This window comes from Paralichthys olivaceus, chromosome 14 (genome assembly GCF_024713975.1).
Source record: "Paralichthys olivaceus isolate ysfri-2021 chromosome 14, ASM2471397v2, whole genome shotgun sequence".
Classification (NCBI taxonomy): Eukaryota; Metazoa; Chordata; class Actinopteri; order Pleuronectiformes; family Paralichthyidae; genus Paralichthys; species Paralichthys olivaceus.
Genome location: NC_091106.1, coordinates 21220086 through 21240326, shown reverse-complemented (window position 1 = coordinate 21240326; position 20241 = coordinate 21220086). Strand labels below are relative to the sequence as shown.

General features: G+C 42.7%; 1 protein-coding gene across 10 annotated transcripts in view; it reads left to right on the top strand.

Moving 5' to 3' along the window:
• Positions 1-20241, top strand: part of ehbp1 (EH domain binding protein 1) — a 123878-nt gene that overhangs the window by 62042 nt on the left and 41595 nt on the right. For all 10 annotated transcript variants that reach the window (XM_069538444.1, XM_069538443.1, XM_069538441.1 and 7 more), the window contains 4 exons: positions 2957-3766; positions 5324-5365; positions 5469-5615; positions 16973-17123. In XM_069538444.1, the coding sequence (XP_069394545.1) occupies positions 2957-3766; positions 5324-5365; positions 5469-5615; positions 16973-17123 (1150 nt within the window). The remainder of the gene's footprint in view (positions 1-2956; positions 3767-5323; positions 5366-5468; positions 5616-16972; positions 17124-20241) is intronic.

Genomic DNA, 20241 nt, shown 5'->3' with positions numbered 1-20241 from the left:
GGTGTGGATGTGCCGTAAACAAACAAAAAAACTGAGCTTTCCACAGCAGATACACTACATCCTGCTTCCTGTCGCTCTACCCAGGCTCCACCCCCTCGCCTGATTATTCTAGAAATGTTCCTGTTGCTGTGAACACGTCAGACCTGGACTCCTGCTGCATTGGTCATATGTGAAACTCAATTTTCTGGAGTTCAGCTATTGAGTTAATTGCAGAAAGCAATTTTTGCTCTTTTTTCCACCAACATTTGCCAACAACTGCAGTGCTTCACCATTTCAGAAAAAGAAAGTTTATATTTCTGAGCCATTTTTAAAATTATGTTTTCAGTCAGAGCCAAGAGCCGTTGAGCTGAGACTAGGTAGGGAAGTTACAACATTTTGAGGGACGACTTACACATTGCTGGGTTTTTGGTTTTACCTGGGATTGGCTGGCGGTAAGGATGGACAGGGGCCGTCACAGACCACAAACACTTACAAACGACAGGTCTTCCCTCAGCGGTCGTCACTGTCACAGAACGACACAATCAGTGCTCCTCACGCACTAAGAGAAGATATAGCGAGAATAAAACATGACACTGAGGTCAAAAAGACTTTAGCACATGTAAAGACTAACGTCGGCCCTGAAACAAAACCCAGCTCGAGAGTTTCCCTCCCTCCCTACCTCTTCATACTGCTCTCACTTTCTCCCACTCGCTCTTTTCTCTCTCTCATTCTTTCATTCTGTCCCCATTGAGCAGCAAAATTGTCGCTCTCTTTCACAGCCTACTCAGGGTGAGAGGGGAACAATGCAAGCACACTTTGGTCCCCTGAATACGTGTTAGAAACCCAATCAGGCCCTCTTATTCCCCATATTCTTTTTCTTTCTTTTCTGTCTTTCTTTTCTCTCTCACACTCCTTTTCTGCCAGGCAATGGAGAGAGAGTGGGGGGGTTTAAACAGGCTCGCTGTAAAGGCAAACTCGTCTCTGCTCCCTTTTCTTTTTTCTCCGCCGTCACCTCTTTCTTCCTGCCTTGTCTTTGCAAGTACAAACACACACACACGCACACACTTACATACACCTCATTTCCCTGTGCGAGTATAGATGTTCCACCCATTGTTACCTTCTCCATCAATAGAAAGGGACAAAGCGGTGAGAGTGAAAAAGATTTCTCTTAACAAAAGACAACATAATTGATTGTAAATGGAGAAATATTATGCAGTTAAAAGCACTTCCTTCTTATTCTCCATTTCCACCTTTTCTGTTCTCATGTTCCCAGTTCTCTGTCTCAGTTGATGAAATAAGATTAACTACATTACACAGTGTTTAAACCTGCACGGTCAGGGGTTCATTTCCCTGAGCTGTGTCTGAAATCCCTTCCTGGTTCCCTCACTACACAATGAACGCTCAGCTCTGTATTAAGTGATAAATTGAGATTTCAAACACTTCAAATGGGCTGATTTATACTGATTTATATGTTATAACTTAACACCACCACTTAATAGTAATCCTGCTGTAATCATCTACAACTTAATGTAGAAATTTAACTTTTTACATTTACAACTTGAATGGCACATTCATTGACATCAGGCACATAACTATGCCTGTTTATCAGGATTCATGAATTATTTCCTGGGAAATCTGTGAAAATACAACAATTTTGTCTGGATACATGCTGCAATTGTGATATGTTTTTTGGCCCAGGTCCCATCCTTCCAAAAAGTTTCGTGGAAATCTGTTCTCGACTTTTGCATACACCTGCTGACAAGCAAATAAAGCAACAAACAAATAGGGGTGGAAACATAACCTCCTTGGCAGAATGTGATAAGTGATATCCTCAAAAAATCACATCTTTCCTCTTTCTATTCCAATTTTCACCCTGTTTTTGAGAGTGTCCACTCAGAAAAACTATTAACACATTTTCCCCTCTGACAGCACATAATACAAGCTAAGTCTTTTGCACCAGAACTCTTCCCTTTAAGTTCAGTCACTCAATTAAAATGGCGGAAAGAAAATATAGCCCACAAGAGACCATCACTTGAGACAGTAGCTTTACTAGAAAGCTCCCACATCTAATTGATGAATGCAAAGTAGGGACTTAATGAAAAATCATACATCCTCAATAGACCCCCTCCCTGGATAAATAAGAAAATATGAAGGGGGAGCAAGAAAAGGCTCTTCAAAACGATCCCTTGGACAAATAAAAGTTGAAATACATGGAGGGGTGTTTGGAAGTCAGTGAGGGAGACAGAGAGAAAGAGGTAGATTGATAGACTGGAGATATCTGCAGAGGCAGTGAAACAAATGAGCACTGCAACAGGTTGGAATTTGATCAACACTATCAAGCAGGCCAGATACAAGCTGTGATACCAGGGAGAGATGGGTTTGTGTGTGTGTGTTTCTGTGTGTGTGCCCCGTTAATCTATTTATTTACCTGTCATTGGCTGCGATAATAGTTTTCATCCCTTCTCTCTCTGTCTCTCTCAGTCTATCTGTGATGGGGGATTGGGTTTCGTGTGTCGCTTGATAATCAAACCTGTATTTTCTCATCAAACTCTAATCAGACCAATTACACGCGTGATGGAGAGCGTGGGCAGGTTGATGTAGGGGAGCGATAAGCGCGCACGCACACACACTTTGGGATTAAGCGTTCTGTCTTGGGGTATCTGCGTCTCTTATCGGGGACAACCATCCCTGACATGACCTGTCAGCAGTCATGCCAAAGGTGTCTCACACAAACACACATGAACACCTACACTCGTGGATCGTCCGTGCAATACATCATGCACCAAATACAACCAGAGACCAGACTTCTCATCAACCATTGTCGCCCGACATCCATCCTCTGTCCTTTTTATAACACGGCATATTCAAAATTTCTTTTCACAGTAAAAGCCTTTTTTTTAACCAAATTTGCAGGTAGGCTATGCTTTATTTGATGAATCTATGATTGAGTTACCTTTGTGTCTTGATTCTTACGCAGGCATATGACGGCTTTGCAAGCCTGGGCATCTCCCGCCTCCTGGAACCGTCTGACATGGTGCTGCTTGCTATTCCTGACAAGCTAACGGTGATGACCTACCTGTACCAGATCCGCGCCCACTTCTCCGGTGAGGAGCTCAACGTGGTGCAGATAGAGGCCAACAGCAATCGCAGCACATACAAAGTGGGCGACTTTGAAACCGACACGAATGCCTCCATAGGTCAGGACAAGTTCTATGCCGAACTCAACGATGTGCAGCCCCGCCAGGCTACCTCTCAGCTGGATGTGTCTGCTGGTGGTGGTAACTCTGAGTCTAACGGCACTAAAGCTACAGAGGAAGATGCAATGGAGCTGGGTTGGAAGGCTGATGTAGCAGCAGTGTCAACGAGCTTGCCAACAGCAGGGCATTTAGAGTCCTCACCTCCTGTCCCATCACCACGTACAGTATTACCCACTACAGCCACAGACTCGACCCACACGACACCGCCAGGCTCGGAGGACAGGGGGCATCTGCTCAAAGCTAACACTTTAGACATTAGCGAGTTACCGCAGAGAGTGGAGAGAGAGATGGAGAAAGAGAGACAGCAAAAGGAGATGGGAGAGGATAGACAGGAGGGAAGTACTGAACCGGTGTCTCCGACCAGGAGAGGGGTCTCCTCCTCACCACCCCACCAGAAACTGGGCTTTTCCTATAACAGGGACGCTGACCTCATCAAGAAGAAGAGGGCCAGCCTGCGTCACTCTGAGTCTGAGCCCAACTCAGACACCTGCTCCCCTCCTGTCAACCACACAGACACGCCTCCCAAACAGGTAAACACCCTGAACAGTAATGGAATTAAAACACTCACTAAACAGTGATAAAAAAGTGATTAACATACATAGCTCTACTTGTGCTGCTTGTCCAGGTAGATTCAGTTGCTCAGTTTCAAATTAGGTAAATCTAACATTGCAGTTTCTTATTTCACTCTCAAACTCACTGCACTGCAGGAATTGAGTGAGGACTACAGGCTTCTCAGCAAACTATACCACATCTTTAGCGCTGTCCACCAATACCTTGCATGTGAAGTGTTTAGGAGACATCGGTAAATTGTCTCATCATTCACGCCACACCATTCACCAGCACAAGTGACGTTATTTTTATTTTAAAAAGATGATTTTTATGGATATTCTTGAAATGGAGAAGTTGTTCTTTTCATTGTTCCTCCAGTGTTTTGAATATTCACAAACAAGTCCTTTAAAGGTTTGTAAGAAATGAATCAAGCAAACTCACATGTAATAATAAATCCTGCACCTTAAACAACCCCTAGATCCGTCTGTATGATGTAGACTAATTCTCACCTTAAGTCAAGTATTAAGATTCTGGCAGCGTTTACCTGTGAACACCACCCTGTCCCCTAAATGGATTGTTCAGGTTTTTTATCCGTGCACCCAGGCTTTGATTGAAACTTTCGCAGTTACATCAGTCATAAGACAGAGGATGCGGTGAACATTCATTCCCTTCTGGCGCTCGCTAAGCTTCAAATCCCGACCTTGTTGATGCCGCAGCAGAGATGACCGTACCGGAATTCTCCCATTCTGCATTAGATGTTGTCGTCACCTGTCTCTTTGCCGAGACCCAGACACATCACGGCCGGGCCGTTAACCTGTGGCGACTATAGAAGGCAGCCAGGAGAACCCCCTGCTTTGACATTTCATTATATTTTTCATTATATTTCTCATCCCTTCAGTTGATGGCAGTTGGCGCCGTGATCGCTCAGGCGTGGCGACGCTTTGCGCAGAGCACACCTCATCTCGTCTCTCACACGCTCTGGCGTGCACCTGCGTGCTTGTGCGCACACAGTCAGAGACAAACACACATTGAATGCATTGCTGCTGTGTTGGTTAACCACAGATTACTGCTTCCTGTTTACAAGTCAAAAGGTCACGGAGAAGGCGGGGGCCTGCAGGGGGGTTATGACAGCTATGACACCCTATTTTGATCTGCTCTTATCTAGTTAGCGGGATGCATCCTCGGCTGCACCTAGGCCAGATTTGACTTGTTGAAAGGATAAACATGTTTTAGTGTTATTAACAGCTTGACTGTAATATTCCTCTGTCTAATCCGAATGTAAAAGCTCTGTTTGCTCTCCTTTATAACACAGCCAGGATTAACCTGCAGATAAAACTCCAGGCTGGGTTTTTCTTTTTTAGCTTTCTCGTCAAAGCCGTCATGCTCTCCACACCACCAGGCCCAGCTGGTGCATTGGTTCATAATTTTAGACTGTAGGTTCTGTATATGTCCTCCTGCTACAAGTTGACAGAGTCAAGAGGTGCCTCTGATATTTGCTTGCATATCTGTAGTTAATGTTTTGTTTTTCTGTTTTAAAGGAGCCAGCGCCTGCAGCTGTGTCAAGTCCCCCGGCTGAAAAGGTTAGTTAAGTCTTGTCAATATTATAGGGAGTGAACTTTACCCATTTTAGGTTATTGTCTCTAGCAGTGTTTTATCTGATCATGTTTTTTTTTTTGCACATAGAAGTTGCTCTCTCGCCAAGAGGAGCTGAAGGAGAGAGCCCGCCTCCTCCTGGAACAGGCCCGCAGAGACGCTGCAATGAAAGCCAGCAGCAAGAACATTCCCAACTCAGCCGTGACGGCACTAACCCGGACTACAAATGTCTGCGATGTAAGTCAAAGTTGTTTAATTTTTAAAATTTGGAAATAAAATGAGACCTAGCTCACAGCAGAGAAAGTCTCAACCTGAGACCCAGTGTGGATCAGCCTGGTTCCTGAGGACGAGGCAGGTCTGAGTGATTTACATGAAGGCTGCCCTTTCAGCCTCTTGTCTCCGTGCACTGGAGGGTTGTACAGCATCACCTGTGTGTGCAGGAATAGCTACTAGAGTGGCCATCAGCCTTTTCAACACCCTCATGTCACTTCCACATTTCTGTATTTGCTGCTCACTACACTTGCAACATACTGGAAAAGCCTTGTCCAAACTGTCTCATCCTCTGTCGGTCCACTATGGTAAATCCGTCATGAGAAGGCTTTGAGAGGGAGAAAAGACTTTTTCTTATTAACTTCTGCTGAGACTCTCTTATGGACTGCTGAACGTCACGACCTGAACATGTCAGTAAGAAAAACTAAAACGTGGATGGACTCCTCCAACCTCTCTCTCTTCACTCCTTCAACATTTTTTATCCTCTCTCTCTTTTAGTCTCTCTCTTTGGTCATCTTGACTCTGCGCAATTTTTACGGCATCCCGATCAAATTTGCTGCTCCCTCACTTTCCCTGGAACACTAAGTAAATGTTGTACACAAACACCTGTCAGCAAAAGTACATTCATGGTAAAGGAAGTGGGGGTGAGAATCACTGTACCGGAGCAAACTAGACTAGAGAAGACGCGAGTGAAATTGCCAGCTCTGAACCAAGCACGCTCCACTGAACATAATATACTGGGTGTTGGAGGGGGCACACTGATGGACCAGGAGTTACTCTGGGAAAGCGTCGTGGTCAAATCCTCACTACCGTTTCCAAATGTTTCAGAGAAAGGAAAAGAGGGGGTTAGAAAAAAATATGTCTTTGGAGAATTGTGACGACAAGGGATTTTAGGGTAAAATGAAATAAATACCTTTTGGTAATGAAATATCTAAAAGGCGGCAGCTGCATGCGCCTGCATTTGCTGAATCCTGAATCCTTAAAGAGAAATATGCCCTTGAATTAGATGTTTTTCAATGTGTGTGTGTGTGTGTGTGTGTATGTGTGTACACTTTTAAACGTATTTTCACGCCACAGCAATAACCATTCCACCATAATCTAAGGAAATAAATGAGGACCTTCCAAGGACTGGTGGCTTTAAAAGTCTTCAGAGGCAGAAAGCAAATTAAAAGAGTTCTTCAAAGCTGTTGCATCGCCGATATTTCCTTTGCGACAAAAAAGGGTCCTCTTCTGTTCCTTGTTGTGCAGCAAGATGGCTGACTTCACTTAGATTAGCTCCATAAAGTAGCCCGACCCACCCCTCTACTTCTCTCTCTCTCTCTCTCTCACCCTCTCCTGATTTCCTTACTCATTTCCAAGGACAATTGGTTAATAACCCCCTCACACACACACACACACACACTTCTCCCATGCTTAAGGGATAGAGTGTACGAAGGAGGGCTAAGAGGGAGATATTGAATTGTTTACACTTTTTTTAATAGAAGACATTGATCAAAGAAAGACGACTGGCCTTGAGGCCAACGTGCTGATAATTGTTAGTGATTCAGATTAGATTACTTGATGTCTTGTTTTGATTAGTGTGAGTGTGTGTGTATGTGTCTCTGTGCCCTATGTTATCAGCTCGAGAGGCCCAAGCCATTCCCATTTAACTCTCTATCCGTCTAAGTAGGTGCTTTGTGGTTTAGCATGCATAAGGTATAATTTAATTCAATTAAAGCAGGCCACATTCTTCTAGGGAAGTGGCTAATGTGGCTGCAACAGAATGATTCAAGGAGAGGAGGGGGCTATGTTTGCTCTGGTAGGGATGTAGCGTTAAAAGCACATAACAAATCAGCTATTAACTACAATGATGCCTGAATCAATCAATCAATGCATTAAACTTTATTTGTTAAGGATCTCTCATATAGGTTAGTGCTGTTCAAAGTGCTTCACGAATGACAAAGTATTACGTATCAAACAATATAATAAAGATACATAGAAATCATAAATATAAATTGCTCTTGTCAGCCATGTTCACTCTCCACAATGGCTGATGAACTGATCATAATAAAACTAAAAGGTTAATTGATAAAAATCATAGTTACAATCTAAGTTCGGGTAAAATCACTGATGCCAACACATAGGACAAGCTGGGAAACTCTATTCAGATTCAGGTCAGTCCGACTGGCTTTATTTTCTACATGCACATGTCTGTGCTCAGGGAAAAACGGTCAGTTTGCTTACAAAAAACAGAACGTCTGTCGGATTCAGGTCAGGCTTGGTTAGTTTTTCTCCCCGGTTCGGACTATTTCAGACAGAAACATGTGGCCTGAGCTGCACTTTACATATATAACATACCACAGCTACAGTGAGTGCCGTCAACATGAATTTAGCTGGATGCTGATGCTTCGTGTGTGTGTGTGTGTCTGCCTGTGTGTGTGCTTGTGCGCGCGCGTGTGTGAGCATGTGCATGTGTTAGAGCCCTGTTCTCTTGACCTATGCTCTCCCTCCTGCCATCCCTAATTGTAGCCCACAGTGACTGGTTCTTTCATCTAAGGTCACAGGTTCACTTTTCTCTCTTCCTCATCCCTCTGTCACTCCTTCTTTCTGTTCATAACCATCAGGTTTTTTTTTTTTCACCCACCGACTTAACCACCCCGAAGTCTTTTTGTCACGTTTCTTGTTTTTGTTCGTTCTGTCTCTCTGCTGCACCTCATCTTCTCTTCCTCTTGTCTTGTCGGCTGTCCTCGTCTCTGTGATCTATGACGGACAAGCAGTCGTACTAATTATTTTCAAGCCCACCACCCCCCTCCTTGTTCTCCTCATAGGTGGCCTTCAAAACATATCAGTAGTCACAGTGCTGATGTCTTGTAATGTTGTAATGTCACCACCCCCTACCCACACTGCAGCCAGATGGGTAATTAATGAGCCTCCCTAAAATATTTAGGGCGAGGACTTTATTCTCGTATTTTATCCCACTTTTTTGTTGTAGTCTTTTCTAGTCATTCCCACTGGTATTATTTTAATGTAGAAGTGTATGTGTGTGTGCGCTTGCGTCTATTCGCTTCAGGTCTTTTCATCCATTAGCAGATGAGAACAGTAATTTCACAGCGGCCTGGCCAGGCTAATTATCAGGATCCACACCAGGTTTTGGGAGAAGTGTGTCTTTTAGTGTTTTGTGTGCACGTGGATGCACAAGCACGTGCTCCTGTGTGCATCTGTCTATATTTCTGTAATGCAAAAACATGTGTGCACTGTGCACTTCTTTTGAACGTGTGTGTGTGTGTGCATGTGCTCTCTACACACACACATGCCTTGGTGTTTTCCAGGTAGAGAGAGTTCCCCTGCTCACTGACTCGTTGTGATTCCTATAATTGGGTCCTGTTTGATTTTTGCCGACCAGCACCCCTACCTCCTCCTCCTCCTCCTCCTCCTCCTCCTCCTCCTCCTCCTCCATTCCTTCTTCTCAGGAGTGGAGGGGTCTCCTGTGTCTCTGCTGTTGTGACCTGTGGGTGTTGTCATCTGCACCCATCTGCTGTCTGCCCTTTGATCCTGACTCCACTGCATTCATGTCCATATTTCTTTTTTCTATTATTCTTTCTTTCTGACTGGCTTCTCCGTTTCTCTCCTGCTTGACTCCTTCTCTCCTCTCTCCCCTCCTTCCTTCATTTCTTCCATCTTTCCTGTCTTCCTTCCTTAAATCATTCCTTCCTTCCATCCCTCCTTCCTGCCTTCTTTCTTTCCTTAACTCCTCCCTCCCTCCCTTTCATCTTCCCTTCCTTCCTCTTTTCCTTATTCCCTTCCTTCCTTCCTTCCTTAATGTCAAGGCACAGCCCTCTTTCTGAATTTCTTCCCCTTAAAAATAAATAACAAACATGTTTTTTCAGAGTTAGTACTCATTGTACTGTATTTAATCTGAGATTATGAAAAATGAATGTGTTTATCACATTATTACAGACAACATAATACCTTGTTGCAGAACTTTAAATGTGCCACGCAGGTTACATTTAGGCTTTGAACAAATTATATGATATAATCCTGTGAATCATTTGAGAATCTCACTCCATAAAACAGATATTCTAACTGCAGATTGGTTTCTGATGATTTCAACCATTAAAGATTGTTTTTGCAGCAAATAAAGAAAATATGTCAAATATCTTCAAAATGCAAATATGGCCTTGTGCACTCTCCTTTTTGTCAACATTTTGTCCTTTACTCCTCCTCCTCGTTTTTCTTTCCTCTCTCCTTTTCAACTTTCTCCCAGCAGTAATAGTTTTTCTCCAGGTCTCATTTTAATGTGGCTGCTGTCCCTTTCTTCTTCCAGCTCTCGCTTTCTCTCTCCCTTTCTTCACCCCTCCAACCCCTCCCTTTTTTCTCTTTCTCTCTCTTTTCTTTTTGAAGAATGTGCCCTTAATGAAACTAAATAGTTTGCCGGGGAGTTTCTTTGGGTTGTGTGTGTGTGTGTGTGTGTGTGTGCATGTGTGTGTGCACAGGTCTTGGAGTGTGTGGCTGAATTGGCTGGAGTGGAGATCAAAGTGAACCTCTAAATTGCGTGTGTGTGTGTCTGAGACAGCTCTCTCAGTTGCATCACTAAGAGCTGATCAAGCCATCACAGAGGAAAGCTGTGGTACACACATGTCTGAACTCATGTACTTCTCTTTCTTTCTCTCCTCTGTCTCCCGTCAAGTTATGACATGCCTTGTGTTCACGTTTGACCAAGTGGAAATGTTTTTCACGTCCACACTATAACTCTGATCTCTCTCTTTCTAAAAGCCACTTTGCATGAATAAAATATGAAGCCTGAACTCCTCAGATGAGAGAATATTTAATGTTTATTTCATATGAAATTACCGTAATCCCAGTACTTTACTAAAGATTTTGTTTTAGCTTAAGTAGAAGGTTTAATTTCTCTGTCCATGTGTGGGTGTGCACTTGTGTGATAGGGTGGAGCATTTGTTTTATATTTAAATGTGTTCAGATTTACATTACTGCTCTTGAGTTTTGGAGCACCTCAATTTTCCAGTTACCAAAATGTGATTTCTGAAAAACCATAAAACAAATGAAGAATTATAAAATAAATAGTCTGGAATTTAAAATCCCAATGAAATGTTTGGCTTTTTCAGCAGCTGAACACATTGTGTGCCTTTTTAATGTGCTTTGACCTCCTGTCCAGTTTATCTCAAACCAGCTCCATAGGGTTTAAGTCTGGATACTGTGCTTCTCTTCCATCATGCGCAGTCTCCATCAGTGCCTCTGTACACGCCCAGGGTTTTTAGAGGCACCTGTAAGATTAGTTTCCAATAATTTTCATTTATTGAAGGAAAGTGGTTTTACAACATGTTAACATCATGTCAATTGATTGACCGAGCTTTTAATTATTTTCTACTCATCACAATTGAGTTAAGCTTCTGATTTCTTTATTTAGAGGGAACCCCTTCACACGCACTGACTGTCCGTCTTTACTCACAAAGGGTCTTGTACAGTGACGGGTTACTTGTGTTTTTCTGTCGCCCACCATCACAGAGTTCAGCTCATGTTCTCTGTCTTTCTTTCCACCTCTTTTTTTTCTCTCCCTTCCTCTCTCTGTCTCTCCACAGTAATTATCCTGTCTATTTAAAGGGCAAAACCTTCCCATCTTACTCGCCTGTCACTGACGAGCTCCTCTGACACTTTAGTGTGTGTGTTGAATAGTCTCCACTCTACCTGTTCTACCTGTCCTACTGTACAAGTGCCCTTTGTTAAACACACACAAACACACACACAAACACTGCTCAAGACAAACTGTTAATTCAATTGTAAAGCCACAGTTCAACAGAACTTCAGAAGTCAAACACGTTTATTTGCTCAAGAAATATCTGCTTGATTTCCACACAGTACTTTTTAAACGCACACACATGCACTGGTCTCCAGATCCACTGTATCTTCTCTGGAGGAGGTGCATGTGTGAGCACAAATGTCCGAGTGATTCTCCACAGTTTGTACAGACTTTCGCTGCCTGGCCTCCTTTGTATTAAGTTGCTGTTCTAAACGCATCTGTGCAGAAAACCTCCTGCTGCGTTGTGCACGTGTAAAGGAAAACTCTCGGTAAATTCAGTAGCCAATTCTCCGGATTTTACCCAGGGGTCATGTCTGAAAACGGCAGTACACATGCTTATAAACACAACTCCCACACCATTCCTTTTGCACCCAAACACACACACTCCGATGTCTATGACCCACAGGTGTACAATACACACTTTCATACCACATCCACACTGACATCTCACAGATTTATATTTATGTACAAGTTACACACAAACACACACACACAGACCCCTATCATGCGCACGCACACGTCGAATCATAATTAGGCCGTGTCCTGGTTCTTTGATAGCCATGTACAGTGGCTCTTCTTTAATTCTTTATCAAATGCATTGATCACTGTGGGCCTTGCAAGCCCATTGATCCGTGCACTCTGTCTGGAACCAGCCGATAAGCTCCCCCCCCTCTCTCTCTCTTCGTCTCTCTCTCACTCTTTTGACCACAATTTGAGCAATAAGGAGTACTGACAGTGATGGATTTCTATATTTGGAATGTGCTATTTAAAAAAAAAAAAATGCCTATACTGCCGTTAAATTAACAGAAATATGCTTTGGTATAACTGCAAGCATCTGCAGTGTCTTTAAATTAAAATACCACATTTTCCAAAAAATCCCATTGCTTCCCACCACAAGATAAAATTTTACGGTTTGTTCCTCTAACTCTCTTAACAATAGTCCAATCTCCAAACCTGACCCTGGCCGACTCATAGTAGAATAAAGACCAGCAGTGGCAGTGTTCATTTTACAGTCATTGTAACTGCAATAAAAGTAAATAATGAAATAGTCAAATTAACCTTCACTAACTACATTTATAAATTAGAAATGGAAATGGAAGGTATAATGAGAAAGAAACATAAAGACTGTCTAGATTACTACTTCGACTTCCACGTGCACCTCTGCAACTCAACAATCTCATAATCTGTGCAACACAGTATATTGGGAATGGGTCTGGCTACAACAGCTTCAAGTCAGCCATATTAAATCCTTTGGCAAAAGACGTTGTCAGTCCAGTTTGCCTGTTTAATAGATAACTGAGATTCCCTATAAATGAAGTGATGATTCGTCTCTTTGTCAACTGTTCTCATGACCAGGAAGTTAGTTTAATTTTTGTAACTGAATTATTTCACACTTTTGTGGTGGACATATGTTGATTCAGTTTTAGGAAAAGCCACACTATTTATATTATTGTCTTACAGTATTGTGAATATTAAGTAAAGTACAATAACGAAATGAGAAAAGTGTCGGTCAACTGTGTGTTTTTCTGTTATATAGTTTTGAATCAATGTGTGTGATCACACAGCAACATAAGTGCGTGTGTTTTCTTTGTTTTGTGTGTGTGTGCGTGTGTGTGTGCGTGCGTGTGTGCGTGCGTGTGCCTGGACCAGATAGAGACCTAAAGCACCTCTTGACTGTGAATTAGCCTGTCATGACAAATGTCTGGAGCTGCATGACTGGCTGCCAGACTGGCTGGCTATCTGGGAGGTTGGCAAACCCTTTCAGATAGTGATTGTGTGTTCATCCCTGTGTGTGTGTGTGTGTGTGTGTGTGTGTGTGTGTGTGTGTGGCATTGCTCGATGCCCACGCCAGGTCTCTGTACATGACCACTGGTGCGTGCCCTCCCTCTCTCTTTCTCCTTGCCCAGAAAAGAGCAACCAAGGCGACAACCTTCTCTCCCTGCTCAAAAACAGCTTCCAGAGCAGAGAGGGGTCCTCACCCCGACGCCAAGCCCACAGAGGAGCCCCCTGTCTCAGCTTCGCACTCAACCGTTTATCCTTGCTTCCCCTGGAGGTTCCAATCAGTCAATGGAAGACACAGTACACAATTGTCCTAGCTGTCTTCATTGAAATCTTCTCCTCCTGAGTCTCTTTTCTTGAAGCTGTGCTTCCCACTGACCATCAGCTGACATGCTTCACCCCTCCTTTTTTCCACTTCTTTTTTCCCCTGGCTTTGATCATGTAACGACGCGGCTGGCTGCGTTTGCCTGCTCTGCTGTTTTCAGGTGGTTTTTGGTTGGTTGTTTCCCGTATTACAGAATAAAAAGCCTACGTGTGTTAATTGTCCCTGTTACGTGTGATGCCCATTTACACTTTCCCGGTTGGAAACGCGACTGTGATCATTGCTTAGTTTTAACATAATGTCCACTAGGTGGCATTTCATCACCACATGGACAACAAGCCAATGCCTGGAAAAAAGTTCTTGAATAACTTGTTCCTAAAAAAACAGTAAGTTGTATTTGCGATGTAAGTGTTGATAACAGTGGGGTGAATGTTCCGTCTCAGTGGGACCTAAATGTTGTGTAGAAATAATGCACTCTCACCAGCTTCTTGCAAAATGTGTTCATATTCATTTTCTCTGTGGGCGCTGTCCAATTCCTCGTTATTATTACTATTTTTTCGCATAGCAGTTATTGCTTTTCTAAATCATGAACAAGTTTTTGTTATGCCTCTACGCCAGTGGCAGGAGACATTATGTTTTTGGGTTGTCTGTTCCTCCGTACGCATGTAAGTTCCATTGTTGTGAACGCGATATATCAAGTTTTTTGTGAATGTGAAATCTCAAAAACTTTTCAAGGGTAGTATTTCACATTTGGCATTAACTGAGTAGATTTTGGGGTCAAGGGTCACGGTATCCTGATATGAATCTGGAAAAAAGAAACTGCACTGGTTGGCAGAGGTGTTTTGATAATGAAAACCTAAACATCATCTGTTCAATTCTTAAACTAAAATATGGTTATTTAGCAAAGGAAACATATTCCAACAGTTTCAAAATCACACATGCACTCAAGTTTAGTTGTTTACTTTCTTTACAGGAAGATTTGATCATAGATCATTTTACACTCTGTCTTTTATACAATAAAAAGCCTTTCCTCTCTTCTTCTCCCCTCAACTCTTCTTCTCTCCTCCTCCCCCCACGTTCTCCTGTTTTCTAATCAGTGGCTTTGTAGCGGACTGAGCTAGGCGCTAGTCAGATAGGCTATAGTGTTAATCCTAGCCTCTGGATAGGCAAAGTCAGTTTCCTATTTCCTGTCCCAAAAATGGCTGACAACAATAATGCAGTGGGTTGTGTTGGGAGGGTGTTGAGAATATGTATGTATACAAAGGCACACTTAAACTGGTAGTTGTATCCATATCTGTGAAGGCCAGATTGGATATCAGAACCAGTCCATAGCCAGAAGGCCATCAGTGACATTACTCTTTATCATATTAAATTTATGAACAAGAGGACAATCCTGCAAAGAAATTGCAATACGACATTTGGAAGTGAGGATCCATTGAAAGAAAGAAAAATTGGAACAAAACAAAACGGGAGCCTTAAACAGAGAAAGAAATTATGTCATGAAAGTTTGCTGCAAACCAGCGATTATACTATGCCACATCTTTTAAGTTTCTTTTCAAATGTATTTCAGGCAGTCCAGCCAAGCGTGTGTTTTTGTTCTGAACCGCTTCCTGACCTCTGGCTCATTTCTCTCAACTTTAAAACTGGTGACAGTTGACACTCTGCTGACAAAAATCCCCCCCCCCCTCCCCCAAAATATAATGTTTGGGGTCAATCTTGTGTTCCAATTTATTTTCCATTTATTTGCTCTGCTCAACAGATGATAGTTTTCCTAAACTGCAGTGGACTAAACTCTCAAGGTCACTGTAATAAGTTTGTTTTGCCCGTTCTGTTAGACACCTGATGATGTCTCTGTTGATGTCCTGCTGAAAATCAAGTTGTGGTCTCTTGCAATGAAATGTTGATTCTAACAATTGACAAAAATTGCGGAGATTTGGTCATTATAGAATGTCTTTGAGGTTTTTTACCTGTACTTTTACTTTTGTACTGTAAAGCACTTTAGTAATGAATTTTTTACAAACTCCCTTTTTCATTCAACTGAGCCATCATAATTCCTTGTTTCCCTGAAGAAATGTGACTGGGAGCTGGAAAAGATGTGTTGTTATGCTTGAAACTCTGCTTTTCTACAAGCTGGCTCTCACTCATCTCCTCACTCTGTCACTCTCTCTGTCTTTACCAGTTTCTCTCTAAGGTGAGTTCCGCTCCCCTGTGGGCATCCCCTTGGGCTCTCTCACTCACACACACACACACACACACACACACACACAGACACACACACACACACACACACACACACACACACACACACACACACACACAAAGTGCATTAGGGTTGCTGTCATTTACAAAACAGCCCCATTGTCCCACCCTAACAATGGCTACAAGCAAACAATTGACATGGAAATGGAGAGATGTAGCTCATTAGCGGGCGCTGCTTGTTTTGTTAATGGATAAATGGGCGGCTTCAGTAGGCCAGCCCTAAAACCCCTTTCTCAATATGGAGAAGGCTGATTAACAGAAAACCACAGGGAGGGAGAGCAGTGATAGAGAAATGCAGCTTCACTCTCCCTTGGGGTGGGATGTGGTTGTGTATATTTGGGAATGGAGGGGGGTGCAAGGTGGAGTTTTCAGTGTGTAAGTGTTGTTAGTGCTTAGATTGTGTTGTGTAAGACGAGTTTGTGTTAGTTTATGTCCCTCGTAACTTCGGTTGTCATGCAGGCAATATTCGGAACTGTTTTTCATGGTAGCCTTAAAACCAGAATTGACCGCTGCAGCACATTACTCTTCATCTGCCTTAGAAATATCACAACTCCACAGCCTGAATAGTTATAAAGTTTTCTCCCTCATTACTTTGAACTATCTGCTTTATAGAGCAGCTTTGAATGAATTGTGTTTCTCTCTGTATCTTCTTTGGTGTCCCTTATTTTCTGGAAGTCACATTGTGACAGTCTTGTAAAAAAACTTAATTTTAAGTTACCTGTCTTGAAATGTGTGTATCTTGTGTATCTGGTGGCCCAAGTGTGTATGTTTGTGTGTGTGCGCTTGGTGGGGTATTTATCAGTTAAGTGTTTGTCAATTGACATCATCAAGGTTTTCCCGTTGCTCTGCGAGTGTATGTGTGGTGGACTGTGTTATCAGCAGAATCAGATTGGATTGCCCTGAAAATGGCATTTCTGCCATTACTCTGATGGTGACGGCTCAATACTGAATGTCTAGTGCCAATATTGTGTGTGTGTGTGTCTGTGTGTGTGGTTTGTGTACATCCATTTTGATAACAAAACTTTTTGTATTTGTAGTAAACGGTGTGCGCTCACACTCCCCCTCCCTCTGAATCTTATAACATTTCCTTGCACCTGTACAGGGATGAGTGAAATTCTTTTGTTTCTTTTGTTCATGTTTTTGTGCATATTTGTGTGTCTGTTTGTGCAGGAGCGGGATGCAGAGCGGCGAAGACAGCTGAGAGAGCGAGCCAGGCAACTGATCGCTGAGGCTCGATCCGGAGTCAAGATGTCCGACATGAGCTCGCTGGACCCATCCAGCACCGACAGAGGGAAGGGAAGCAAGGGTAACACAGCTGGAGGTCAGTACACTCACACACTGTCTCACACACACAGGTCCTTTTCAGGCCATCTCGGTTGATCTGATCACAAGTGGTTACCTCTCAGTACATGTCTGGAAGCACACAAGACACATTGAGGATGAATTTGAGATCCGATCGATCACATTTGGAGGTGGGTCCTGGTCCAGATTTGAACCCTCCACTCAGCTGATGTCCTCTGACCCACTAATGTTTCACAATTAACCACTTTTCTTTCTTACTGTGATTGCTTCACCCAAGATGGATGTTAATACCAGGTTTGAACAGGGCCACATTCAAAGTTAATAACTTCAAACACAAACATTAAAACATGGAAACAGCGTCTGTGTTTACCCTTTATTTTTCCTCAGTAACATACTTTCAGAATTGTGAAAGGCCTCGCAATTAGCAGACACACACGCCAACACTTAATACTCATTAAATATGATACAAAAGAAAAGTCACACCAGCATGCTGTTAACACACTCACTTTCTTCACGCACACATGCTACAACTCACACATTTCCATTATGCTCTCTAAAGGGGTTCTTCCTAATCCTCAGAGAAAAACAAAATGTCATTTGACAACAGCTGTGGGTCTAAAAAGCACCACCCTCATATTCAGAACAGCAGTTTACCCTGTGACTTCCCCCTTGTCTTGTTCACACAGTAATTGTTAATCAACACAACACATTGTGCGGCCAAATTATGTTCAAAACACCAAACACTTCTAATAACGGCTTGCAGGGGTAGCAAATGCTGCCGTGCGCATTTCCCACTGCTTTCCATTTCCTTGAAATTGGGGTTATTATGATAATGGCTATTATTAGGCTTCTCTTGTCATTTGATTCAGATTCCTCAACACTACACCCCTCTTTGTTTTGCACTGTTCAGGTTGATCGGGTGTTTTCTAGAAGGTGAGAGTGTAGACAGGTGAGGACAAAGAGTGTGAAAGGTAGAAAAGGCAGTGAAGAGTGTAAAAGTGAGCAAGGAGGAGAGAAGAAGCACCATTAAATTGTAAAAGTAGGGATGATGGAGGACTCCTGGCAGGAGGTGGGTTCCATACCAGAATTAGAAAAGATGGAGAACAAAACAAACAATGAGGCGTGGCCTCTTGTTCAGTGAGTCGCATGTAAGTTATATATTTTTACGGAAAGAAAAAATGTCTGTTACATTTGAGCAAAAGTTGACCTCTTACGAGTGGAACTCCTTCAGGCGCATACCTCCGCCAAGGGCCCTTTCACGTAAAGGAAAGTGATAAAACATTCCTGGATCCAGCCCTTTGTTCAGATCTGGGTTAAAATGTCTTACTGTATAGCTGAATAAGATCAGCCCCCTTTGTAACCACATTTGAATGCGGTAGATCTACAATTTTATTTTTCTCTGCACCAAATTGCACACACTCATAGATATCAGTCCTTCTAAATATTTTTTACATCAAGATCTATGATTTTAAGGTGACCTTTACAACCAGAATGAGTGAGTTATTCCCAGAAAATCTGTGAAAATGTCAAAAAATAATGATAACAAAAATCCCTGGATTCCCTTTGTCCTCATTTGCACCAAACATGATGTTTTATGGCCCAACCTTGACTCAGGTATTGCTCAACAAAAAGTCCAAAACTCAAACAAAGCCTAAAATAACAGAAATGAGATCAGCAACTTGTTAGGTGAAATGACAGAAGAAAGACAGCGAGGCATACAGAGGGAAGCACTTGATTTAGTTGCTCTTTCAGCTTTTCTGAATTGGACTAATTGTTGGTCTCATTAAAAATGGAGTTGGAGGAAAGAACGGAACAAGGGAGGAGGAGGTAAAGAGAAGAGAGAAATGCTGTGGGCTGTGATACACAAGGCCTCCCGAGCAGAACGGCTAATCCTAGCCCCCACACTCCCTCTCTCTCTCTCTTTCCCTCTCTACCTCTCTCCCCTCAACACCATTCACGGTCCTTTAATGCAGCTCAGGCTGCCCCCTCCAAGTGTCTGCCCGCAAAGAAACTTTCCAAACTCCATCACCATGGCCTCCCATTAATTAGGCCCGAGCCAGCCACGCAGGAACGGCGCTTGCTAGCACGCTCCACATCGCAGCTAGCAAATTAGGAAAAAAAAACTAACAGGAAACACTGTTAGTATGATTCTCTCGCCTTCCTTCTTTGTTCTCAGTCCCGCTCCCCACCAAGTCATAAATAGCAGAGAAGGGAGCTTGAATGTCAGATGCTGTTTACTGATTGTTTTGTTTTAATCCGTGGTGGGTTATCCATGCAGCGAGAGCCGCTCAGGTCTCCATTTGGGTTTATTCTAACCTGGTTTTTTTTTTGTTTCCAATGTAAAGACGCGGTTTATTCAGCCCCTCAGGAAACTTAATGGAACATATTCTTTCATGAGCTCCTTTATACAAAGATCCAACCATATTGCTTGTTTGCAATAATTACATGTCGGTGTTTTGGAATCAGAGGCAGGCCTTGTGACACAATAGAATGGAAGTCTAGTCCCAGAGTTCCAACTAACTCTTGTTCACAGACATAGATGCGATCGTATATAAGGCAGAACAACAATGCACCCGTATAATCTTTACAGCATTTAGACAGACATGGTGTAGTAAAGGGACAACATTCCTGCCTTAAATAGGCTTTTTTTGATTTTGTTTGCCTCACCTCTTTTTCTTGAAAATGGAAAGATGTGCCTTTAATGAGGTAAAACAACAAAACTAGATTGGTTAGTGGTATTGTTTTTTCTAAAGGTCACCATGAGTGCAGTAAATGCAATATAAATGCAGAAATATACCTGCAGTGTAACAGTTATCTGATGAACGGGGGAGATGTAGACAGAGGGAAAGTTATGGTGGATTTTGAGACATATGAGAAAAGATTTTATGGAATCAGGTCACTTAACATGTATTCAGATTTCTGGTAACACAAACTAACCAAGCTTTTCTTTCCTCTGTTCTCTTCATTTTTACCTTTTATTACTCCAACATTTCAATTTTTTACTTCTCCTCACTTCACCTCTCTCCCCTCCTTTCTAACACCTTCACTAATCCTCTTTTTTTAATTTCTTGCCTCCCTGACTCACTCCCTTCCATGTTTCCTTCCCTTTGTCTTTCACTCCTTCCCACTCCGTACCC